Source organism: Rattus rattus, chromosome 9, assembly GCF_011064425.1.
Source record: "Rattus rattus isolate New Zealand chromosome 9, Rrattus_CSIRO_v1, whole genome shotgun sequence".
NCBI classification, from domain to species: Eukaryota; Metazoa; Chordata; class Mammalia; order Rodentia; family Muridae; genus Rattus; species Rattus rattus.
In genome coordinates this window covers 31,897,393-31,921,540 of record NC_046162.1, presented here as the reverse complement: position 1 = coordinate 31,921,540, position 24,148 = coordinate 31,897,393, and the positions used below count along the sequence as shown (strand labels likewise).

At 38.9% G+C, this 24,148-nt stretch overlaps 1 protein-coding gene across 13 annotated transcripts; it reads right to left on the bottom strand.

Annotated features, from left to right (window-relative positions):
- Positions 1-4,742: 4,742 nt before the first annotated feature.
- Positions 4,743-23,553, bottom strand: Zfp62 (ZFP62 zinc finger protein). Of its 13 annotated transcripts, none has more exons than XM_032912128.1 (3): positions 23,363-23,553; positions 12,062-12,110; positions 4,743-10,649 (listed from the first exon to the last, which is right to left on the bottom strand). In XM_032912128.1, the coding sequence occupies exon 3, from the start codon at positions 10,627-10,629 to the stop codon at positions 7,876-7,878; it is 2,754 nt and encodes a 917-aa protein (XP_032768019.1). In that variant the 5' UTR covers positions 10,630-10,649; positions 12,062-12,110; positions 23,363-23,553; the 3' UTR covers positions 4,743-7,875. The 13 variants fall into 13 exon arrangements, with proteins under 13 accessions (XP_032768019.1, XP_032768022.1, XP_032768011.1 ...); XM_032912131.1 differs by having other exon boundaries at positions 12,054-12,110; positions 23,367-23,553; XM_032912120.1 differs by having other exon boundaries at positions 12,058-12,110; positions 23,367-23,553.
- Between the last annotated feature and the right edge of the window lie 595 nt (positions 23,554-24,148).

Sequence of the window (24,148 nt, the reverse complement as noted above, 5' to 3'; positions counted from 1 at the left end):
TTAATATCTCAGCACTAGTTTACTGAGACTTAAAGCCACAACTGCAGGAGCACAAAGAAACCAAGATAAGATAACATTTGTCCACACTAAAATATGTTGTAATTAAAGTCAGGTAAAGACAGAGAAACAAACCTTAAGCCTTTAAAAGTATGCTAAACAAATACATGGCCAGATGGTTTGATGTGACAAAAAAATATGAGACCTATCCAAGAAATGTATAATAACAAAATATTCTAAGTTAGGTGTGGTAGCAAATACCTGTAATCCCAGCAGCTAGAAGGCTGAGGCAGGAAGGCAACAAGTTATAGGCTAATCTATGGAGCAAGCTCTAAAAACACATTTTAATTCAGACTAAGACAATATGATTTTCAAACTAGAGGGGAAATAGAATAATTATAAAAGAATTGTAATAGAATAATTCTGATGTAATCTGAAGACAGGAAATAACTGAAACCAAGTGAAATTAAAAATAAGTTTTAAATCTAAAACAATAAGCAATTATGCATTAAAAGCATTCCTGTTAAAATGAATTTTTAGACTGAATTAAACAGTACTATAGGCCATTTCCAAGTAGCACATCCAACATATGAAAAAGCACAGCAACACTGAAAGTAAAAGGATGGAAAGAGATACACCATGCAGCACTAATTGGAAAGAAATGAGTCTACTAATGTCAGAGAAGAGACTAAGCAAAAGGCATCACTAGAATCAGGTTTTCCTCCATAAAGTTTCAATGAGCCTGTTCTGTATGGCATCAGTAAAGTGAAATCCTCAGTAAAGGACTAACTCAACAAACTACCACTCATTAGTAACAGTGATGTGTGATACATTACAAAGTTAACCTAATGACTTCATGTAGGCGACTATACCCAGCATCCACAGAACCTTTTCCAATGATGTAAGCATCATTAAAGCAGTGCAGGCTGGGCCTAAAGCAAGTCTCAGCATAATTTTAAGGATGGCAAATACAGACTGTTTTCTGAACACAATGAAATAATAAAATGGTACCTGGGACACCCATATGTTAGCATGTCTAAAAATAAACTCCTAGCCCCTTATCGGATATATGCTATAATTTCCTCCTTTTCATCTCTCACTTAGATTATTTATATTGGGGGGCTCTTGTTCAGTCACCCCAAAAGTTCATCAATTTTCCTACACTTGCGAGCCAGCCTGGACTTTGCTGATCTCTGTTGTACTGTTTTATCATTAATGTTTACTCTCCTCTTCATAGCTTTCAGCTTTTGAAAATAAGAACATCCGTCAATTTAACAGTAATGTTTATATAGTAATTTTTTTTAAGTTCCAAGGCAGTATTACTAGAGTTTGAAATAAAAACAACAGGAAAGGTGAGTTGAAAGTCTTGGCAGCTGACAAGGAATGGAAGAGAGGAAGAGAGCGAGCCGTGCCTATAGAATTAGTGACCAAGAAAGCAGGCAAGTTTAGCAATGGATGGCCCAAGGCAGCTAGCTGTATGGCAGAAGTGGGGGCACTCTGGGGAAAGAATAAGACCACAATGTCAGGGCAGTATGCTTGGCCTTTTGACAAATATGCAAAAAGAAAGATGGAAAAGGGAAGATTACACTTTCTGAGGTAGAGCTCAGGGGGTGGGGAGTGGGGGGTGGGGCAAGCATGCAGTGCCATGTAACGGACTCTGGAAGCAGCTGTCTGTATGGTATTTTTAACAGAAAATGCAGGCTTCATTGGGAATGGTAGTAGTACATACTTCAAATCTCCCAGCACCTAGGAACCAGAGGCAGGATTGCAAGTTAAAGGCCAGTCTCATTTATAGAGCAAGTTCTAAATCAGCTAAGCAAACATAGTGAGAGCTATTTCAAAACAAGAATGGAGATGGCTCAGTGTGTAAAAAGTGCTTGCTGCCAAGCCTAATGGCCTGAGTCCAGTTCCCAGTGTTAGCATTCTGTCTAAGCTCTGCCCCACAGTTACCTGGCAACAGCCAGGTATGCCTGACACTATCAAAGGGGCTGCTTGCCCCACCCTCTCTCTTGCTCTCTTGCTCCTCTCTTGCTCTTGCCTTTCTGCCCCCACTCTCTCCCCATTCCCTTCCCCCCCTTCTCTCCACGTGCTCATGACCAGCCTCTACTCCCTCTCTTTCTCTGCCTTTCTCTGCCTCTACTACCCTCTTGCCTCCCCTCCCCATGCCATGAATAAACTCTATTCTATACTATACTGTTATCTGGCTGGTCCCTCTGGGGGAAGGGATGCCTCAGCATGGGCTGGCAGAGACACCCCCTCCCTCAACACCTCACCACACCTCCACAGAACATATCCCCCCTCTATCTTTTTAAATACATCACCCAGGACATCCACATATGTGTGTGGTGGGTGGGGCGCATGTGAAAGCCAAAAGACAGTTGGTCAGGTTGTTAGGCTTGGCAACAAGTGCCTGTGCTCAGTGAGCACTTTGGCTGCCCCTTTTCACTATTCCTTAAAGAACTGTGTTAGTGGGTTCCCCATCCATTTTACAGGTAAGAAAATTGCAGGCAAGATAAGAAACAAACTCATAACTGTTGCATTGACTGAAACACTGGTCCTAAGTGTGTATCTGAGACCACAGGAACTGTGTCTGCCCTCCTCAGAGTCCCTGAGAACCCCAGGATCTCCCCTTATCTTTTCAGATTTTAATGGGCACTTACTAAAAACAGCCATAGTTAAGATGGTGAAGACTTTGGCGCTCGCTGATTCTTCTTGTATAATCTCTAGCAGATCTGTGAATAACTGAGTTTTAAAAAAAATCACAACTACAATAAAAGCCAAAAAGGAGGAAGGGTGAGGCATGGGAAGCAAAATGTACATAGCATGGGTGTCTAGGTTGCTTAAGGCTGCCTCAGGCTGGAGGCTCTTCTTGCTAAACCCCTCTCTCAAAGACAAAGCATGCTTGCTCAGAACAATAGGCTGGTTATTTAAAGCAAGATTAACACTGAGAAAAAGCTTGGTTTCCTTACCTCTTTTCTCATTTTATCTGAATATGGCATGGTCCATGGGAATTTCCTTGAGTTTCAGTTAAGAATTGTCTTCTATCTTCTATCTTGAAGATCCAAAATGCCTGGATAAGAACCACTACTTGGCCAGCCTTTCTTGATACATCCTCATTTACATTACTTTCACTTCAGGTACTCTTTCTCCATCTACAATTACACTGACTTTTCTTATCTCACCTCCAGGAAGACGGGTTCACTTTCAGACTAAGGTGCTTCTCCTTTCCAGAATTCGTACCCCACAGTGTAGTCCCAGGAAAGCAATGATGAGATTCAGTTGTGTCTGCCTGCCTTTTCTGAGGCCTTGTCTTCTTTTCTGAGGAGGGACTCAGATCCACCTGCTTCTACCTCCTGAGTGCGGGCTAGATGAGATTTTTAGAAATTTACCTTTTTACATTCTTTGGGATTTTCTATCTGTAAACTTCACAAATTCTAGAAAATTCCCAGCTCAGTTCCCCTTATTCCTTCTCTCATCGTTCTCCTTCTGAACTATGATTAAACGTTAAAAATAACTCCATTCACTGAAAAACAAATCCCAATGGAGCTTCCCAGACACCTACATTCCCATTTTGAAGCTACATTTTAGGCAACTTCTTCACATATCGTTGAGTAATTGTTTTCTCATGTGTTCTATTGCCAAGTGTTTCTTTAAGTATTATAATCATCTTTAAGAATTTTTATAAATCTATTGCATTCACTATGGCAAAACTATTGGGTATGTTTCTTTTTGCTGGATTTCACTTATATTGTCTTTTCCCAATATATCTGTTTATCTTTGCTTGCAAATTATTTATGGGAGCTGGACAAAGAGGCACATACCTTTAACCTCAGAACTCTGAAAGATAGAAGCAGGATTGTGATTTTTTTTCTTTTTTTTTCTTTTTGAGGCTAACCTGGGATAGTGACTTTGCTACAAAAGGAAAAAAAAAAAAAGGAAAGTGTGTGTGTGTGTGTGTAGTGTTAAAGAGATTAAATTGAGCTAGTTCTCTTCTGTTTGTGTCTACCATGTCTCAGGCTGTTACTTAGATCTGAGTAAAACCAGGGATATTTTCACTTTTTCTTCTACCACTCTACCTATTATTAACAAGGTCATTGTCTACACTCAGAGGGAAAGGGTTAGCTCTGACTTATTTTGCTGTAAGCAACTTAGGAACCCAACTTTAACTTTTCAAAGGTCTCCTATTCATCACCATGGTGGGACTGATTCTGAATTTCTCTGACCCAGAGAGCATCAGTATTCCACAGAATATGGTGGGACTGGCTCTGAAGTTCTTAGCCAGAGTCCACAGAACAAGTTGCATTTTACCTTATCATAGATCCCATTTTTAAAAGGTTTATATTTTTTTTCAGAGAGAGAGAGACAGAGAGAGAGAGAGAGAGAGAGAGAGAGAGAAAGATAGATAGAACTCATTAAAGCCAGAGGCATTGAAAACCCTTGAAGCTGGAGTTATGGAAGGTTGTAAACCTCCCTAGTGGGTGCTGAGATTAAAGTAAGGTGGAGTACTCATGTATGGTATTGGTGCTCCTTATTATAAAGGAGGCTCAAGAAAGACCCCTTGATCTACACATAGTGCAGTAAGGTCCCTTCTATGACCCAAGAAATGGATTCTAAACAGATTTACAAACCAAAGGTGCCCCATTATTACACTTGTCACCCTCCAGAATTGAGAATTTGTTATTTTTGAAATTATTCCCTTTACAGTTATTTATAGCAGCCAAATGAACTAAAGACAGTATACTATGTGCTTTTAAAAAACAGATTTTCATTTTCAGTGGGAAATACCTAAATATTGTAGCCCATCTTTACCAAAACCAGAATGTTAGTTTACATTGAGGTTTTTCATCTCAGATTTTAAACTTTATCTTTAGCCTATTAACACTTGTCTATGACACCTCCTATGCATATGTGACTTTATAAACATCTTGACCATATTCCTAGAGAAAAGCATTTTAGGCCACAGGTCTTCCATATTCCAGTTTACTTTTCACCATGCCAATTCTCTCTTACCTTGCTAACTTTAAAAATGTATTTTGATTCACTTACAAGTTAAGGTTTTTGCTTTTTGTCTTCTTGTGTATCATTTACTAGAAAAAAGCAAAGATGATCACTAATCTCTTCATATCCATAGACTGGTCCAAGCAGGCTAAGTCACATAAACTCATTGAATCTGCAGCATGGTGTCCATTATGGAACAACCAGGAGACCCATACACATCTGAGTTAAGCTGAATTTATCTCACCCTAGATATAATATTCAAGGCCAAGCCAAAAAGCCACTAGCCACTATTTATGTCTTGTCTCTGAATCTATGGAGGTTGTAGTAGTTGTCCCCAGCATGCAGTACACTGGGGTAATCAAGATACCAATCTAAAAGGAGGCTAAAGAGAGGTCTTAGCAGTTAAAAGTACTGCTCTCAAATGCAAATTGGGCTCCCAGCATCCATTATCAGGTCAGATTACAACTACCTAGAACTCTAGCTCCAGCTGATTCTTCCAGCTTCCTCAGACACAAATTCGCAAGCACACAGCCCCACACATAATTAAATATATATTATATATAATTTTTAAAGTGACCACAGAGCCAGAGATGTACCTCACTGGTAGAATTTGCAAAATATGCAAAAATTCATTTTGTCTGATCCACAGTATCACAGGGTTCACAATCTTTTCTATAAGGTGGCCAGCTTCAACATTTTTACTTTTGTCATCCCTGAAACTAAGCAGTGCCATAGATCCAGTTGGAGCTTACATGGGGAGACACGAGTGTGAAGGGAATAGGATTCAAGCCACTAGCTGCTTTGGGTATAGGGCACATGGAAACCTCAGGATTGTCTAATAAGCTAGAAGTAGTCTTTAGCAAATGCAACCCCTTTCCTCAATGGCTACTGGGAATGGATAGTCTGTGGTCTTTCTGCTCACCACAAAACAGCCACTCAGGACGATTACTGAACTGTTCTGATGTCTTTATTCAGGATGGTCTAATTCCTACTCCTCAGAATAACCCAATATCCACACCTCTTTTCCGGGTTGGCTGATTTTCTCTTTTAACACTTAGGTGTGTGTGTATTAGTGTGACTTTGCTCATAGTCTTAACTAATTCTTGCTCCCATCTTTCAATACCTAGGGCCCAGGACAGTAGTTTGTACCTAGCAGATTCTCCACAAATATTTGCTGAGTAAACTATATGTACAGATAGGATCAAATTAACCAGTATCTCATGTAGTATAATAGTCCAAGTATGGACATTCTACTGCAGAATTGAGTGGCAAAATTGTATTCTCCCTTTTTTCACCTCATGTGTCAAAACCTACTGGTGGGAATTTGGAAACAGAAACAAAGTACTCTGTAGTGTTCCCAGAGGGAGACATGGGAATTATTAATTAGAGACTGGAATCCTCAAAGTGATGGATATGGCTAGAGATTGTCTTTTGTAATGATTGTAGGTCCTGAAGTCAGAACAAACTGAGAGTTCACCTGGTACTGATAACTTCTCCAATTACTATGGGTGGAGCTCAACTCAGAAGAATCTGCTTTTACTATTGAAATGCCTAGTCTTTACTGCTATAGTTACTAATATTTTATATTAAGTTCTGTTCCTAATGAATTGTATGGTGACTGATCACTCACATAGCCTATCCACTCTAACAAATTATAATCCGGACTAATATCACAATCAGATTGCTTACCCAGAAGATTTGCATTATCTTCAAAAATGTATCTATTTTCCCCTGAGATAAGTATGATCTAACTTCTGGTGAGTTCTAAGATACTAGTTTAGTAGATGAATATTCACAGATAAGACAGAAGCTTCTTTGGCTTAGATTCTGTACTACTTACAAGGGAACACACAAATGGCTCTCTATATTTGTCCATCTAAAATAAGTCACAGCCTATTTACATTTGAGGCATTTATTATACCCCCCCTTACATTGCCATAACTATTCAGCCTTTATGGCAAAGTGAGTTTTGAACATATTCATATTTTACAACAGACAATATACACATGTATGTAGTACATAAAATTTTTACACTTTCTGAAACAATATTGTTTTTAAGACATGAATTTCTTCTTAATTACTGGTACTTATTTAGCTCTTGTAATAAAATGCCTTCCTTTGAGACATTTTTTTTAATTCATAGGAGTCCCTGAATTTTTCCTGTAAGGTGCAAATTCATGTTGAAGATGTGTTCCCTTACTTAACTGAAGATACTGAAATCCTTCCGTTCTCTCAGTATATGTGAATGCCACCTCCCAGGTCATCATTTATTATCTCTATTACATATTAAGGGAATTGATTTGAAACTCTACAGTCTTACTAGTTCAGTTAGTATAATAGTATACTCCAACTAATATGCATTTTAAAGTGATTATGTCACAGATTTGACTATGCCTTTTCTTTTCCTAAGACATCTAAATTGTTTCAGAAGTTGTGATCTTCCTACCACAAACCATTATTGTTAAGTCTATAATTTCATGACTACTAATAAACTGATATTCCCTGAAACCATCCTCTCCCTGAATTTGCCTATTAGAGGCCCTTCTTGGATCTTTTTTCCACTGACCAAAGTATAGAGGTCAAAATTATACCAACTTTCTACATTCTTATTCACTTATTTATCCAAATAGGATCTTTGTAGTGGTGAATAAGATTTCTAACTAGAGACCTTTATCTTTATGTTCTATGTCCAGACTACATTTTTTAAGAGTTCCATCACTTTGAAAGGTTTTATATCCAGTGGTATTTTATATTCCTAAAGGGCTCAACTATTGTGACACTAGAACTGTTCCTGCTATGACTGAATCATGTGGAATTGCTCATGATCACTCAGAATTCTTTCACTCACACTATGATTATTATAAGCCATGACTAAAGACCTCAGAAATTCTTACATTCATAAAGTTTTTCTTCTATTTGATTCCTTTGAGACTTGGCAGGCTCTGCCTCCCACATAGGCATCTGCATCCTGGTCCCATCCAGAGCATTCCCTCCCTCATAGTAGATCCTCTTCTGGAATGTGCCACTGTGACTTTCCATATTTGCCATATTTAAAGATTCCTCCCCTGTATGGATTCTTTTGTGCTTGGTAAGGTTTGATCTGATATTAAATGCCTTCCCACAATCATTACATCGATATGGCTTCTTTCCAGTGTGGATCCTTTTGTGTTGGTCAAGGACAGATCTGTAATTGAAAGATTTCCCACACTCACAATTATAGGGCTGCTTTCCACGGTGGACACTTTTATGATTGATAAGACTTGAGTGTGAAATGTATGCCTTTTCACATTCATCACATCCATAGGGTTTTTCCCCTGTGTGGATCCTTTTATGTACCGTGAGGCCTGAGCTGTTCCTGAAGGCCTTCCCACACCAGTCACATATATAAGGTTTCTCCCCTGTGTGGATCCTCTTGTGTTGGGAAAGAAGTGAGCTGTAGCTAAATGATTTCCCACACTCAACACACTTGAAGGGTTTTTCCCCAAGATGGACTCTCTTATGGCTTATGAGAGTTCTGCTTGAGAAAAATGCTTTTCCGCATTCATCACATGTATAGGGCGTCTTGCCAGGGTGTGTACTTTTATGGTTAATAAGGCTTGAGTGTGAGATGTAGGCTTTTCCACATATGTCACACTCATAGGGCTTCTCCCCAGTGTGTATTCTTTTATGCACTTTAAGGCTTGAGTTGTTTCTGAAGACCTTCTCACACCTGTCACATTCAAAGGGCTTCTCTCTAGTATGAACTCTTTTGTGTTGAGAAAGGAGTGAGGTGTAGTTAAATGATTTCTCACACACATCGCATTTATAGGGCTTTTCTCCAAGATGAATTTTTTTGTGGTTTAGAAGGGTTCGGTATGTGATGAAGGCTTTCTCACACTCATCACACTTAAAGGGCTTCTCCCCAGGGTGTACACTTTTATGATTTATAAGGCTTGAGAGTGAGATGTAGGCTTTTCCACATTCTTCACATTTGTAAGGTCTCTCCCCTGTGTGAATTCGTTTATGTACTTTAAGGCCTGAATTGTTTCTGAAGGCTTTTCCACACTCATCACACCCAAAGGGTTTCTCCCTTGTATGAATCCTTTTATGCTGTTCAAGGGCAGAACTGTAGTTGAAAGATTTCTCACAATAGCTGCATTTGTAGGGCTTCTCCCCCAGGTGGATTCCTTTGTGATTTTTAAGGCTTGAGCGTGAGATATAGGCTTTCCCGCACACATCACACTTATATGGTTTTTCCCCAGTATGGAGCCTCCGATGGACTTTGAGACCTGAATTGTTCCTGAACGTTTTGCCACACACATCGCATACATAAGGTCTCTCTCCAGTATGAATGGTCTTATGCTGAAGAAGAAGTGAGTTATAACTAAAGGACTTGCCACAGTCTTTACATTCATGGGCTTTCTTGCCAGGATGAATGCTTTTATGGACTGCAAGGCCTGAACTATAGCTGAATGCTTTGCCACAGATATCACACTTGTAAGGTTTTTCTCCTGTGTGGATCCTTTTATGCACTATAAGGCCTGAGCTGTTCCTGAAGGCCTTCCCACATTCATCACATTCATAAGGTTTCTCACCAGTGTGGATGACTTTATGCTGAATGAGGAGAGAGCTATAATTAAAAGATTTCTCACACTCATCACATTTATAAGGTTTATCACCAAAGTGGATGCTTTTATGATTTAGGAGTGTTCTGCAAGTAATGAATGCCTTCCCACATTCATCACATTCATAGGGCTTTTCACCTGTGTGGATCCTTTTGTGGACCCTCAGGCCTGAACTATTACTGAAGGTTTTCCCACAGATATCACATTCATAGGGCTTCTCCCCTGTGTGGATTCTTTTGTGGACTCTCAAACCAGAACTGTTCCTGAAGGCCTTTCCACACTCCCCACATTCATAGGGCTTCTCTCCGGTGTGGATCCTTTTATGCTGGTCCAGAACAGAACTATAATTGAAGGACTTTCCACATTCATCACATTTGCAGTTCTTCTCCCCAGAATGGGTGCTTTTATGGTTTATGAGGCTAGAGTAGGACATGTAGGCCTTGCCACACTCATCACACTTATAGGGCTTCTCCCCAGTATGAATGCGCTTATGGACTCGAAGGCTGGAGCTGCTCCGAAAAGTTCCCCTACAGTCGTCACACTCATAGCGCTTTTCTCCAGTGTGCATGATTTTATGTTGTACAAGACGAGAATTGTACTTGAAGGATTTTCCACACTCATCACACTTATGTGATTTCTTATCAGCAGCAGAATTCTGCTGTGGAGTAGGGTGTAAGCTTCCATTAACATTCTCTGTGTGTTCACCTTGTTCAGTACATTTTGGTTCCGTGGGGACGGTCTGGTGCATGGTATCTGTACTTGAGTAGAAACTTTTCTCAGATGTCTCGTTATCCTGTTCTATTTTTATATTTGCTGTGTTCTTAGGTTTGTCAATCTTTTCTCTGATGCTACTTTTGTCTTCCTTCATTATTTTCCATTTAGGTCTTTCCAACTGCTTCTCTACCCAACCAAAAGTGTCATCAATATTAGAATTCTGCATATGATCCTTGTGAAAAATTTCCACATTTGGGCACTGAGAGTCTGCACTTGAATTGTTTTCATTCTTTTTAGCTGAGTCCTCATCCTCCATGCTTGTCTTCAGATGTGACACTAGACCAAGAAAATGAAAATGACATGTTTATTTAGAAAAAAACCCTGAACAATAACAATAGCAAATAACAAAACTAACTTATCTATTTGACAGGTATTTGCTTATTAATATGTAGCAGGTTCCATTTAAAAAATAATCTTTAAATATTTTTGAGTGTTTTGCTGGCATGGAGGAAATGTGTTCCATGTTCATGTCTGGTGCTCAATGACTTCGGAGGAGGTAGTCAGATTCCCCTGGACCTGGAGTTAGGCATGGTTGGAGGCAATCATGGAGTGTTGGGAACTGAACCTGGGTCCTCTGCAAGAGCATCAAGTGCTCTTTAACTGATAAGTAATCTCTCCAGCCCCACAGACACCATTAATTATTGGGGCTATGATGGGGGACATTAAAACTAGAGTCAAGATTGTTAATGATCCAAAGAGCTTTTTCATTTCTGTGTTAACCTAGCATGAATATATGATAAAAATGGGTTCAACTGATGCATAAAACCACAGCCAATACCAATCAGTTTCAATGTGACCTCATAGAAAAATAAGAAAAAAAGAAGTCTCTGAAAAACAGATGAAACACAAAAAGAAAAAAATGTTGGAACAACAAAGACATTAATTTTTCTTTGAAAAGTTAATCAGGAGAGAGTAGGAAAAACTGAAGAGAAAGATAAATCAGTACCCTAGAAGAGGGATAAGGCAGGTAGTTGTAGTTATAAGATTATGTGGACAGTGACTAAGAAATGAGAAAGAAATCTAAAGCTACTATACATCAATCTGGCCTTCTTGACTTTTCTGTGTAAGGAAACACTCTTTGGAAAGTGGCTAATCATAGAAGAACTTATATGCTCCAGCCTGCCAAGGAATAAAGTTTTCATTCCTATTTATGAATAAATTAGTCATACAGAAGATTACAAACAGCAAAGCATAAAGGCTCAATCTTGTTATTCTTGCACTTTGGAGGTTGAGTCAGGAAAGTTACTGTATGTTCCAGGACAGCCCGAACTATGGTGTAAGATCTTTGTCTCAAGGATGGTGAAACAAAGATGGCAATACCTCAAGCCACTAAGCAAAGTAATTGGCCCTCCATAGCTGCAGGTTTTGCATCTACAGATTCAGCCAACCACAGACCAAAAAAATATTCAGAAAAACAAAGTTACATTTGTGCTGAACATATACAGCTTTTAATTTTTATCATTATTCTCTAAATAATATAAAGATTCACACTGCTTTTAGGCACAGTAATTTGAAAATGCTTTAAAGTACACAGGATGATATGTAAAGGTCATATGTAAATACTGTTGTTTTAAATAAGAAACTTGAACATCTGTAGTAGACTTTGCTATCTGTGAAATATTGAAACCAACCTCTCACACAGATCAGAAAATGACTAGAATAACAACTAGGTTCAAATACCTACTTATATGACCTTTGAGATAGCTATTTAACTTCTTTGTATAGCAGTTTCTTCACCTGTAAAATGAAAGTAATAGTGTCACTGTGAATATTGGATGATAGCCATCTAAAACCAGTAAGAACAAACTTGTTCCTTGGTCAGGGCAATGTTATTACTATTTATTTTATCATTATTAAAAGTTAAGCTACTGATCACAGTTAAAATGTAAGGGTTTTGGAAAAAGCACATGATTCTAAATAAATTAATGAATTGAATGAATGAATGAATGAATGATAAACTTCCCAAAGCAGACTTTAATACTCAAGCAGGGATTCTGTTCTCCTAAAGGCACTTTACATGACTGGTACCAAATCAATATCATTTTCTGACATACTGACTGCTAAAAAGATACTGTTCAACCTATTTCAAGAAAACGAAGCATTATAGTCAGATAAAATGTGATCTTTCCCTCTTGCCTTGCATAACATTTCAGGACATTATCGTGGAATTCTGTGAATCTTACTTAGAAAAGCTATGTATGTAACTGTGTGAGAAAAAAAATGGTCAATAAAAGAAAAATACATGCTTTAGAGTGAACAGATATAAAGAATCATACTACCAACTTTTTTTATAGGAATAATGACCTCTTATAAGAACAGAAAATGCTAGAAATTTAGGAGACTATTTAAAAGATGAAGAATCACCCAGCAGACATTAGAGCAAAAGTTGGTTTATCTGAGGAAATAGTATATAAAAGTAAGTCCCAAATATGAGGTAACTGAAGAATGGTAGACCAGACTAGTTCCCTGACTCCCTGTATTACTCTGGGTAGAGTGGCCCACAACACAAAACACAGAACTGGTAAGTGGGCTACAGCAGTTCTAGAAACTTTAGCTGCAGTATACCTTATCTATATTCTGCCATTCCCACATACAACAGATTTTCCATCCATTTACTTCTCAATTTTAGCCCTTCCATCTCAACTTCCTCAGAAAAAAAAAAAAATGTTAAGGTTCCTACAGCCATAAAAAACAATTTCCCAAAATAAAAAGTTGCTAGCGAAGAAAAAGAGCTGTGAGCAACTACTAGCTGTAGTGACTATTAACATATGCTATAATTTAAAATGTGCTTTTATAATTTAAATGTGTTACTGGTATATAAATAGACATCCAGAAATTATTCCAACTACACACAGAAATTGATGATGAGGATGGTATTTCTGGGGGAAAGACAGTTTTTAAAAATAGTGCAGCAAATATAAAGCCATCTGGGGAATAAAAAAGATAAAATTAGATCTTTTATATCACACAAAGGGATAAACACCAAATGGAACAGGGCTCTAAATATAAAAAGCTCAAAATAATATAACAGACACAAGAATAACAAATACTAGAAGAAAATATGAATTAATGACCTGGGTAGAGAACGCTTCCTAACCTTAACCAAGATGCAATACAAGACTGATGTTTAACTACATGCAAGTACTTTAATAATAAAAACAGTACAAATTTCTAGCCCCACTCCCAAAAGAAAATGGCAGAAACACTGTCAAAACCGTGGTGAGAGGTGAGGGAGAAAGTTACTCTCCCAAGCAACTTTTCATTTTCCAGCTTTTCAACCACAGTAGAGAAAGGGCTGGCAACATAACAGCTATTACATGTTGGAGACACTAGTTTTCCAGGAACATCTTGTTTCTGACTCTTAGAAGTTACTTTCCTAGGCCCTTTCCCCAGATATTACTATGGAATCTGCAAAGTCTGGTAGAAAGTAGAAAGAAACTTGAGCATTCTCCACAGTCTGTTTTGGGGTGAACCAGTCCTGGGCAGGGGTGCTGGGTAGAGAATGAACATGCTGACCAAAGCCACGGGTCACCTGCCTTCAGGCCCTAAGGTTGTATGACAAGGTGTCTGGGTCTGTCCAAAGCTTGTTTGGCTCACCAAGAGCTATTGATTTTCCAAGCCTAGCAGTGAGTGGCACAAAATTTCCCTGGAACAGAGCTCTCAGCTTAAAGAGACACCGAAGTAGCAGGATCAGCAGCTCTAATGGTTATTGGGACAAAATATTTGTCATTAACTGGAATACACCCAAAACAGAAATCTAGCAAATCAAGTTTCTGTGTGCCTGGAAAGACCAGGCAGTTTAACCCTTAAGTCCAAAGAACTTAATATCCTGATCTTTAAAGCTCACATCACTGTTCTGTACAAGACCATTCTGATTCCCAAGTACCTGATAGCACTTGCTAGTTTATCAAAGATCAGCCCTTAGAGAAAAATAAATGATATTCCAGAGGCAAGAGTAAATCAAACTCTAGCACTATAGCTGTTCTTTTTAGTGAATGGCTTCTTGGAAGCAAAGCTGGCTCTGGTCATCATGTTCATTCTATACCCAGCACCTCTATCCAGGACTGGCTTATAGACTTCAGAGAATGGTCAAATTTCTTTCTGCCAGACTTTGCAAATTCCATAGTAATATCTGGGGAAAGGGCCTAGGAAAGTGACTTCTAAGAGTCAGCAACAAGATGTTCTTGGAAAACCAGTGTCTTAAACATGTAATAGCTGTTATGTCAACAGCCCTTTCTCTACTGAGGTTGAAAAGCTGGAAGTTGGAGATGTTTGATCAAAATGACATGGACCGGTCTTGATTGGGTTTGGTGGTACTCAAGGAACCACATGAATTAAAAGAAAATAGTGAATGGCAGTTGTGAAATCATTGAGAATTTAAACTCATTCCAGTTGTTTGAGGAGCCTTACAGTGTCAAGGCCAATTATTGTACTAACTCTAGGGTAACCCCTAGTCAAACAATGTAGATATTAAAAACCTAGAAAATCTGAGGTGCTTGAATTACAGTCTTGGAGGCCATGAAAGTACTGTCCATTCTCAGAAACATCAGGACCCATACACAATAAAATGTGCTTTGGTTGAACTTTCAGAAAGAAGGGAAGAGGAAGAAAGAGAGGGCGAGAAAAGAGAGAGAGGAAGAGAGGGACAAGGAAAGAGAGAAGTGGTGGTGGGGGGTGCTGAAAGTAAGCTCTATGTGGATTGGCTTCTAAAGAAAGAACAGAATAAGATTTGATTCCTTCCAAGTCATAAGGATTAGTTCCCTTTCAGAGTACTAGGTTCTCTGCAAAGAAAGAAGTCCTAAAGAAATGCCTACTACTGAAAATAAAGCTGGCAAAGAAAAGTTTAAGAGCCCATTGCCACTTTCTGTTGTCCCTTTTAACACTGTTCATATGGGGATTACCAGAAAAAGGAGGAAAGAAACCTCAGTTAACAGTAACTATTTTGAAAGAAAGTAGAAACATTTCTTAATTCACTCTCTTAAAAAAGATAACCGATCTAGATTGGTTAGTCCCCCATCATTTCATCTCTCAGCCTGTAGGCAGCCTGAAGTTGGTAGAGATTGCTGATCATAGCAAACTCCTCTCAGATGTGAAGGAATAGAGTCAAGCAGCTTTTCTGCAGACCATCACACATCCTCAAGTTCAGTGACTGTGACTTGACAACACAATCATGGTATACTCTGAGGACTTAGTTCCTTTCCTTTCTAATTTTAAAATAAGGAAGAAAAAGCATCAAGTGATATTTTGTAACAGAAATAAGTTGTTGATATGGTTCAGTTTTTTCCTCTAAAAAATAAAATTTAATTTACCTCTCCTAGAAACAGTTTCCTGGTGCACAGAGTTCTATGACAAACACTGTTATTTGAAAAGTAGAATATTTCTGTGGTCAAAATATACAATGTTTTCAAGCTAGTCAGTTTCTGTCAGCTTCCTTAACCTTTTGATTGCCCTTTAGATGTTCTCTCTCCTTTTTTTAAAAAAAGATTTATTTACTTATTATATATGAGTATACTATAGCTGTCTCCAGACACACCAGAAAAGGGCACCAGATCTCATTACAGATGATTGTGAGCCACCGTGTGGTGGCTGGGATTTGAACTCAGGACCTCTGGGAGAGCAGCTAGTGCTCTTAACCAATGAGCTATCTCTCCAGCCCTAGATGTTCTCTTAATCTGGGCTTTTTTATAGTAGTCTACAATAATTATTTTGTTCGGTGAATATATAGGGTGTTTCACACAATAACTAACCATGCCAATAGTGTTTTTCCTTTAAAAATAAAAATCAAGACAGTCATTAAACATGTAAAAAATAAGTATATCACTAATAAGAAAAATATTCATCAGAACTTCAATAGTGTTTTTCACATGTTACACTGACCAATGTTCAAAGCATGACCATATATCTCTGTTGATAAGACACTGAAGAAAACAAATATTCTTGTAATAGATTGCTTGGAATCTATTATAAACTTACATACTGCTTGTGGTGGGAAAACTGTGCTAACACACACATTTCCCCTTCAATCCACAAGTAACAATTCTAAACATACACTTCTAATACCACAAGTGTGTGTATATTCATAAGAACATGTGTATTGATTACAGAATTATTACTACACAAATTTTAACTGAAAGTCTGGGAAATTACCTAAATCTCCAAGCACAAAAGACTAGTTACATAAGCTCTGTAAGTATTGCATAGGAGTATTAGAAAAGTAGAATATCTAATTGATGAGGTAGTAATTCCCAGGATGTACAGTATTATATTATCAGAAAGTGAAAAAGTGAAGATGTCAAGAAAGGAAGAAAGAAGAGTAGTGTATGTGCTTATCCTTATGGTGATACCACGAAACAATTGATATTTGCAAAGGGTGGAGAACAGGGAATAAGAGAGTGGGGAGGTGTGGTGACACTGATTATAGCACTGTAAGAGTTTTATGGAACCTATGGAAGTCTAATAGTGTTCTGCATAATCAAAGAATAACATGAAATCAGTGAAGATGAGGGAAAATTGCTAAACAGGAAGTAAACAAAATAGTGAACGCATCTGTGTTTCACAGGGACACTAAAACCATAGGAAGAAAATAAGCAAATAAAAAACTCTAATCTATATAACTTAGGAACACAGCATTTGATTTCATACTTGTCTGCATTCAGTCTTCTGTAGGCTGGTGGGGAGAATTCCAAACAAGTTGAATTATTGTTAGTAGTAGGGGCAAAACAATTCTGAAACAACTTGGAACTCAACTGTGACTTTTGTTAGGAGCCAGGATTCTTATGGGAAGGAAGACATACAAATATGGGATAGGAAAAAAAATCAACAAAGAACTTTATATAGATAAATTAGAAGTACTGTGTAAACTCATCATTTCTAGACAATTTATATGTGTATATAAGTATGGACATACATACATTTTTACTTCTACATAGATATATCCCTTAGCTCTGGTTGCCAGCAAGCCAAAAAGGAAAATATCACCACAGTGACATAAGCACTTTAAGTTTTGGTTTCTTCTATTCAAAAGAAAGTCTACAAAAAAGTGGCTAGGAACAGAATTGTAAGAGGAACTGTGTCACCGGTGTGGTGTTTACCAGTAAGGAAAGTACAGAAAGGTGAGGCACTCTCTAAGACCACAAAAGACAGCTTGAACATCCAGCTTAGGAACAGTAAGTTAGCATAGTAATTACAAGCCACGGAAAACAGGCCTGCACCAATCCCCACAGATAAAAGCCAGGAAAAAAGGGAGACCTCTTGATTACAATAGAATAAATTAGCATTCTATAACAATCAGAGTAAAAAATTGATAAAAAAAATTCACCAATGAATACTAAGTCTGGGGAGAAATTCTGAAAAAGAACAGGCTATTTTCTGAATTTAAATACTTCTTCTCAGAATGCTTATTAGAGAGAAAACAGTAATGATGCATGAAATCAGGCAAGCTTTGACAGATATTCTACATTAATATTTCTAGTGAGAGCAGAAAAATATCATATGCTTCCTGAGAAGGACAGAACCTATGAGAATTTATTATATGAACTGAACCACAGGAAAATAGGTTAATTCAAAATGAAGACTATTATTAAAAGTGTTGTGGGGTGGAGGTTGGGGGAGACTGTATTCTTCAAACCTATGTAAGACAAAGAGAAGTTCTAAAAATGTTACAAGCTAAAAAAGGCCAAACATTTCTTTTTAAGTGGCAGAGCTGGGTGTGGTAGCAAACCTTTTATCCCAGCACTTGGGAGTCAGAGGCAGGCAGATCTCTGTTAGGGCAAGGCCAGCTCTACATAGTGAGATCTAGGACAGCCAGAGCTACACAGTAAGAACCCTTCTCAAAAACCAAACAAACCCAAACAACAACAACAACAGAAGTGTCAGCTGACAAAGTTGGAAAATAAAATATTAACTTTACTGAAACTGACAACTGTACTGTAGTTAGGTAAAAGAATATACCCATCCTTCAAGAAATATATTGAGGTGGCTCACCAGGCCTTTAGATATGACAGGAGTAACCTGGAGAAACAAACAAATTTCCACAATTTGTCTACTGATCTCCATGGACGCTGTGCACACATGTATACATACATACAAACACATAACTGAAATTTAATTTTTAAATAAAAAACCATATACAACAAGGTATCTACAGTTAATGGACTATGATGTATTAAGTTATCCTCAACTTAAAATATTTATGAGAGCAAGAGGAAAAAATTAAATACTAACTATGGGTGAATATGAATAAAAGTTTCTTTCACTATTTTTTAATTTACTTTTTTTTTATTATTATTATTATTAATTGAATATTCTTATATACATTTCTATTTTTAATTTATGGGTGTTTCTCCCCACCTCTTTATTGTAACTGTCTAGTTCACTGGGGGTTCAGTGCAGGACCCAGGGCTTCCTTCCATATGCTCTTACTTGGATATTCATTGCTACCTATTTTAATTTACTTTTATGTGTATGAATGTTTGCTTATATATATATGTGTGGCTAGTGACTGAAGAAGCCAGGAATTTGATACCCTGGAAAGGAAGATAAAGACTATTGTGAGCACTTTTAGGTGCTGGAAACTGAAGGACCAGTGCTCTTAACAGCTCAGCCATCTTCCATCACCCTTTTTTTGCTATTGCTATTCTTAGAATTTTTCTGTATATTAATATTCTCAAATAAAGTTTTAAAATATCTACACTTAGAAATCTGTCCGTTCTACTTCTATGTGTTACTCTCACCATCTTTGTTTAGTGACAATCTCCCTCTAAGCCTCATCTCCTCAAGTGGGTTTCTCTAACTTAGACCATACTGTACCAGATTTTTCTAGATAAGGTTCTTCCTTCGCAGAGTTGCTGATGTCCAGATGCTCCCAATTCTTTCATTTTATCTTTCCTCTTGACTCTTACCACCGGACAGACAGCTCCATCTACATATGGCCTCCATCACTCTTAAAAGCTGTTAGAAATTTATCTTTGGCCCAAATCCTTTTATCCAAATACAGATAGTTCCTATTATCCACCCCACTGTCCTCTTTCCCTAAATCAGAATCCTATTCTTCTACTTCTCTCGTCTACATGCAAAAAAATCCTGTAAGACTGATTTGATCGTATGAACATCAACTTCTAGGCCTTCCTTCAGTCCTCCACAATTCTCACCTAGACTACTACTCTCTAGAATCTCTCTGCCTTCATTCTTATCCTCATCCAATTCTTCTCTAACAGCAGTTAAGAATTTTATAAAATGCATATTTGATCATTTTCTGCTATAGTTTAACACCTATTAAAACAAAATTCATGTTTAATTGCCAATATAATATTAAGCAGGTGTTTTCTTAAAATATTTTGTTTTGTTTTTGAGACAAGTCTCACCATGTTACTGGGCCTAGCCTTGAACTTGAACTTGAAGGTTTAGCTGGTCAATTATCTGGGATTACAAAAGTGTGATGCTGTTCCTGGCAGAAGGACACAATAAGACCATGGAGACACTGTCTTTATGTTACAGTGTATTAATGCCATTATGTGGGGATGGGCTCCTCATAAAGAACTCTTATTAAGGCTCTCTCTGCTCTTCTGTTGTATGGTGCCTTCCACCATGTCAAAACAAAGCAAGAAGTTCTGAGGAGATGCCATTTCTTTCCTCCCCACTGCTGGGATTTCAGATATATGGTGTTACAATGCTAGACTTTTCACATGGGAATCAATCTGAGCTCTGGTCCTTATAATTATGACAAAAAGCCATCTCTTCAACCCCATCATTAATTGTTTGACAGACTGAATTATTTTCATAATTGTTAGTCACTTTATTTCCTCAGGGACTGTATGATTGGCTAGTAACTGGTCTCAACTGCATGAACCACAAATACTTTATTTGCCTCTCCAATCTTGTCAGAAGCCAAAGTTTCCTTAACTCCCTGTTTGGGTACCGACTATTTGGCATATCCAATAGTTCACTCAATATAGGCAAAAGTACATCTAGACAGCAGTGGCATGAATGCTGTTAGCATGTAATGCAACTGTGAACATGTAATAAAATACACTGCTATCCTTACCAACACACTGAGGTACATTCGAGGACCATGGTTATCTAAGTGAATGGTACACAAGGAACTTAGACAATGACCCATAATGACTGGTTCTTTCCCTACCCACAGGCTCTGAGATAGTCCAGAATGAAGGGATCTATCCTACAAAGCATGAGCACAGATAGGGCGCAAAGTGGGAGGCTAACCTCTGCCATGAAGGACTAAAAACTTTAGGAAAGTACACTTTAGACATCCGGAATATAGAGTAGCAAGTGAAACCAGACCGGTAAGTAACAAGGGTGCACCCAAGGTCTGACTCAAACTCAAGAGTCTACTTACTCAGGAGTTTCAAGTAAAGGAGTAGCACAGGCATTATAAAATCTGGGACTAGGGAAACTTTTCTATAAAGGGCCAGATAAGTATTAGTTATTTTAAGCCCTTTGGACCATATTGTTGATTACGAACATTCCATTTGAAGGGTATAAGCCCTTCTTGGCTTATTGTAGACAAATGACCCAGTTGTCTGCCTACTGCTACTAGATAATATAAAAAAAAAAAAATCAAAGCTAAAATAGGCTGTTATGTAATGATATTATAGATGTTAGGAGTACATATACACTTTTAATGACAACTAAAATAGAGTAAAACAAAACCCAGTGTCAGAAATTTGCTTTAAAATGCTTCAACCAAGAAAAATAAATAAATGGATCAGAATCCTGAAACTATGGGCATACAATTTATTGTAATACCTTTACTTGGCTTTTTTTCTTGAGACAGCACTGTCTGGCCTTGACTCACAAAGCTCCACCTGCCTCTGCCTTCTGGCACTGCTGCCACCACCACCACTAATCAGTGGGAGAACAGAGAACCAAGAACTAGAGTTCCAAGAGGAAGTTGTTATAGGTAATACAATCAATAGGAGGGATGTGGTGGCCATCATGTGTCCCGTATAACACAGAACCAAAAGATCCCACTTTCTCAAAACTAGATGGGCAATCTCTTGAGCCAGTTTTTGATAGCATGACCTTAGCTGTCTAGTAACATCAGTGAAAAAGCCAACCACAATAAAGTCTCTATCCCTCATAAGTTACTTAAGACTTACAACCTCTGGCTATTTCTGTGCTTGTTTGAATACTACTACTAGATTCTACAAAAGTGCATGCATATATGAAGAACCTTCACTTTACTACCTGTTCTGGACTGTGAGGAGTTATTTCTCAAAAGTTGAGACAACTCACAAGAGGGCACTCTTGGTTTAGTGGAAAATGATTCTTACAGTGTGGCTGTAAGAAGAAACGGGTGCAATACACCTGCAGCCACTCTACATTTCCGGATTCCAACTGTATCCCACAAGGTAATACCCTATGTATCTCACGTGTGGTCCAGGGCTTCTGTATCGTAAGCTCTGAGGTACTGTATTTGATGACTAGAGAACGTGGGAGAACGTGCAAATGGAGGCTAGAGCTATAAGCAATACACTGGAAAGAATAGGATTTGTGCTGCAGGCATTTTTGCATTTAATTTATGAAAAGCATATGCAAATGGTTAACAAGATTTGTTTCTATTATTTAAACATTAGGAATAAGGACTGCAGGGATTTTTATAATAGAATATTCTCATAGTAGTGGAGGAGATACTTTTAGCTACTCCAGAAATAAGGGAAGTCAAAGAGGACAGTGGAGAGATTTTTCTGAAGCTAAGGGCTCACTCAGGGACTAGCTTGAAGCAAGTAATATAGCACATTGAAAAACTGATTGTAAAACAAAACAAAAAATACTTTATTAACCTCAGTCCCTCTTAATTTCATAATCCTTATCCTAAAATAGATTCATTCCACATAATACTATTTGACATAAAAACACTAGAAACAACTCAAAGATTATCAACTGCAGTCTAAAGATTTATCTAAAATATCCTTTAAAATGGCCAATCTACTACAGGTCTGTAACATAAACAACACACTCATTTGTTTCCTTATAGAATTCTGTAAAACAGATTCAATAAAAGAAACAAGGAAGCAGGATTTATTATGCTACCACCTGTCTGAATAAAAGAGGAACGACATATATTTGCTAGTATTTGAATGAAGTCTTTGAAGTCTACTCAAGAGCTTAACAAAAGTGTTTACCTTTTAAGGTAGAGCCTAGCACAACCTTTGAAAACAGTAAAAGAAAATCTTGTTCTCATACTTTGCATTAAATTTTTGTTCTTAAAAATCGTATTTTAATGTCGTGGTCACATGAACATTACATAGTCAAAAATTCATACAGAGAGAGAGAGAGAGAGAGAGAGAAGCTTCAGACGTACACAAATGGTTCTGGCCATCTAGACTGACCATCATTAGCCCAGGGACGTCTCCACCTGACCTCTTTATCTTTCTTTTACATCACTGCCCCAGGATTTCCCAAAGGGATCACTTGAGTTCTGGTGCCTTCACCTGCTCTTCCCTAAGCCAACACTTTCTCAGTTTGCTGTGGTGGTGGGTGGTCGGGGGGATGGCCTTCTCTGGTCGCACCCACTATTGATGACTTTCTCCTGGGAGAGGCCCCGGAAGTGGACAGTCTGCTTTCACAGCCGCAGGTGTTTCTCGATACCTCTCCACCACCAAAATAAAGGGGAAGGGTGACCGAGTCAGGTCACCTCCAAGTCTCAGAAACAAACTTAACCGCAAGCAGGGCAAATTTTTAGGCGCTAATAATCGGGGTTCTCCTCCCTCTAAACCTGAAATGGCCATGACAGTCAAGGAACCCCGGAATGGACTCTGGCCTGTCCTTGGCCCAGGGCCTGCTCAGATGGCAGCCTGCCCGCGGGGCTCGGGCCTGGGCTCTTCCTTCCCCTTCACTCCAAGAGGACGCTTCCCAATGCGTGTGGAGAGTCACGCTCTCCCCCAGGACCCGCCCGGGACCGGAGGGCAAAGAAGGGAAGGGCGGGGCGGGCCGGGTAGAGGCGGGAACGCCGGCAGCCCGGGACTCACGTACTGGCTGTGGCGGCGCCGCGGGAGCCCGGCCGCCGGCGGGACAAAAGCGCGGACTGCCCGGCCGGAAAGACCCGCGCCGCAGAGGCACTTCCGAGGCCGCTCTGGGAGGCTGGAGGACTGACTCGATGGTCGGGCTCTGTTAGCACACGTGACCCGCAGTTTGTGGGTTCTCTGTTGGCCGCCTAATCAGGGTCTTTCAGCACGGATGTCCGGAGAGGAAGGGGGGCTCTAGTTGTCTTGGACTTTTATTCCAATTCCGGGGTGGATTGGAGGCGGGTAATGAAATAATCAAGTGGTATGGCAAAATAGATACTTCACTTCCTGCTTGTGAAGCTGAGCTCATAGTTAAGTGAGGCTGGGGAGATTCTTAGGAGGGAGTGCTGGTTCCTGAGAGAAAGCGGAATATGAGGGTCCCATACCCCCTATTTCTAAAAGACCTCCCTCCCCCAGCCAAGGCCCTCAGCTGAGCTTAAATTTCCAGGAAGCCTGCCATTTAGAGACTGCAGAAGAAAAGTAACCGTCCCTCTCCTAGATACCCAGCAGCTTCGTGTTTGGTTTCAGACCCAGGACTAGGGACAGAGATGTGTATCTGCATATCAAAGCAGAACTGGCCTCCAGGTTTTCCCAGCATCTCTCAGTCCCTACTTAGCATACCCTGCCCCCAACCCTCAACTTCCCAGCCGGGGGCTGGACTGCCCTAACCACCAGAGGCTCCTCCTTAAAAAATCTAGACGTTTTGGCCTCTCTCGCTCTTTTTCCTCTTCCTTATTTATCTGAGTGCAC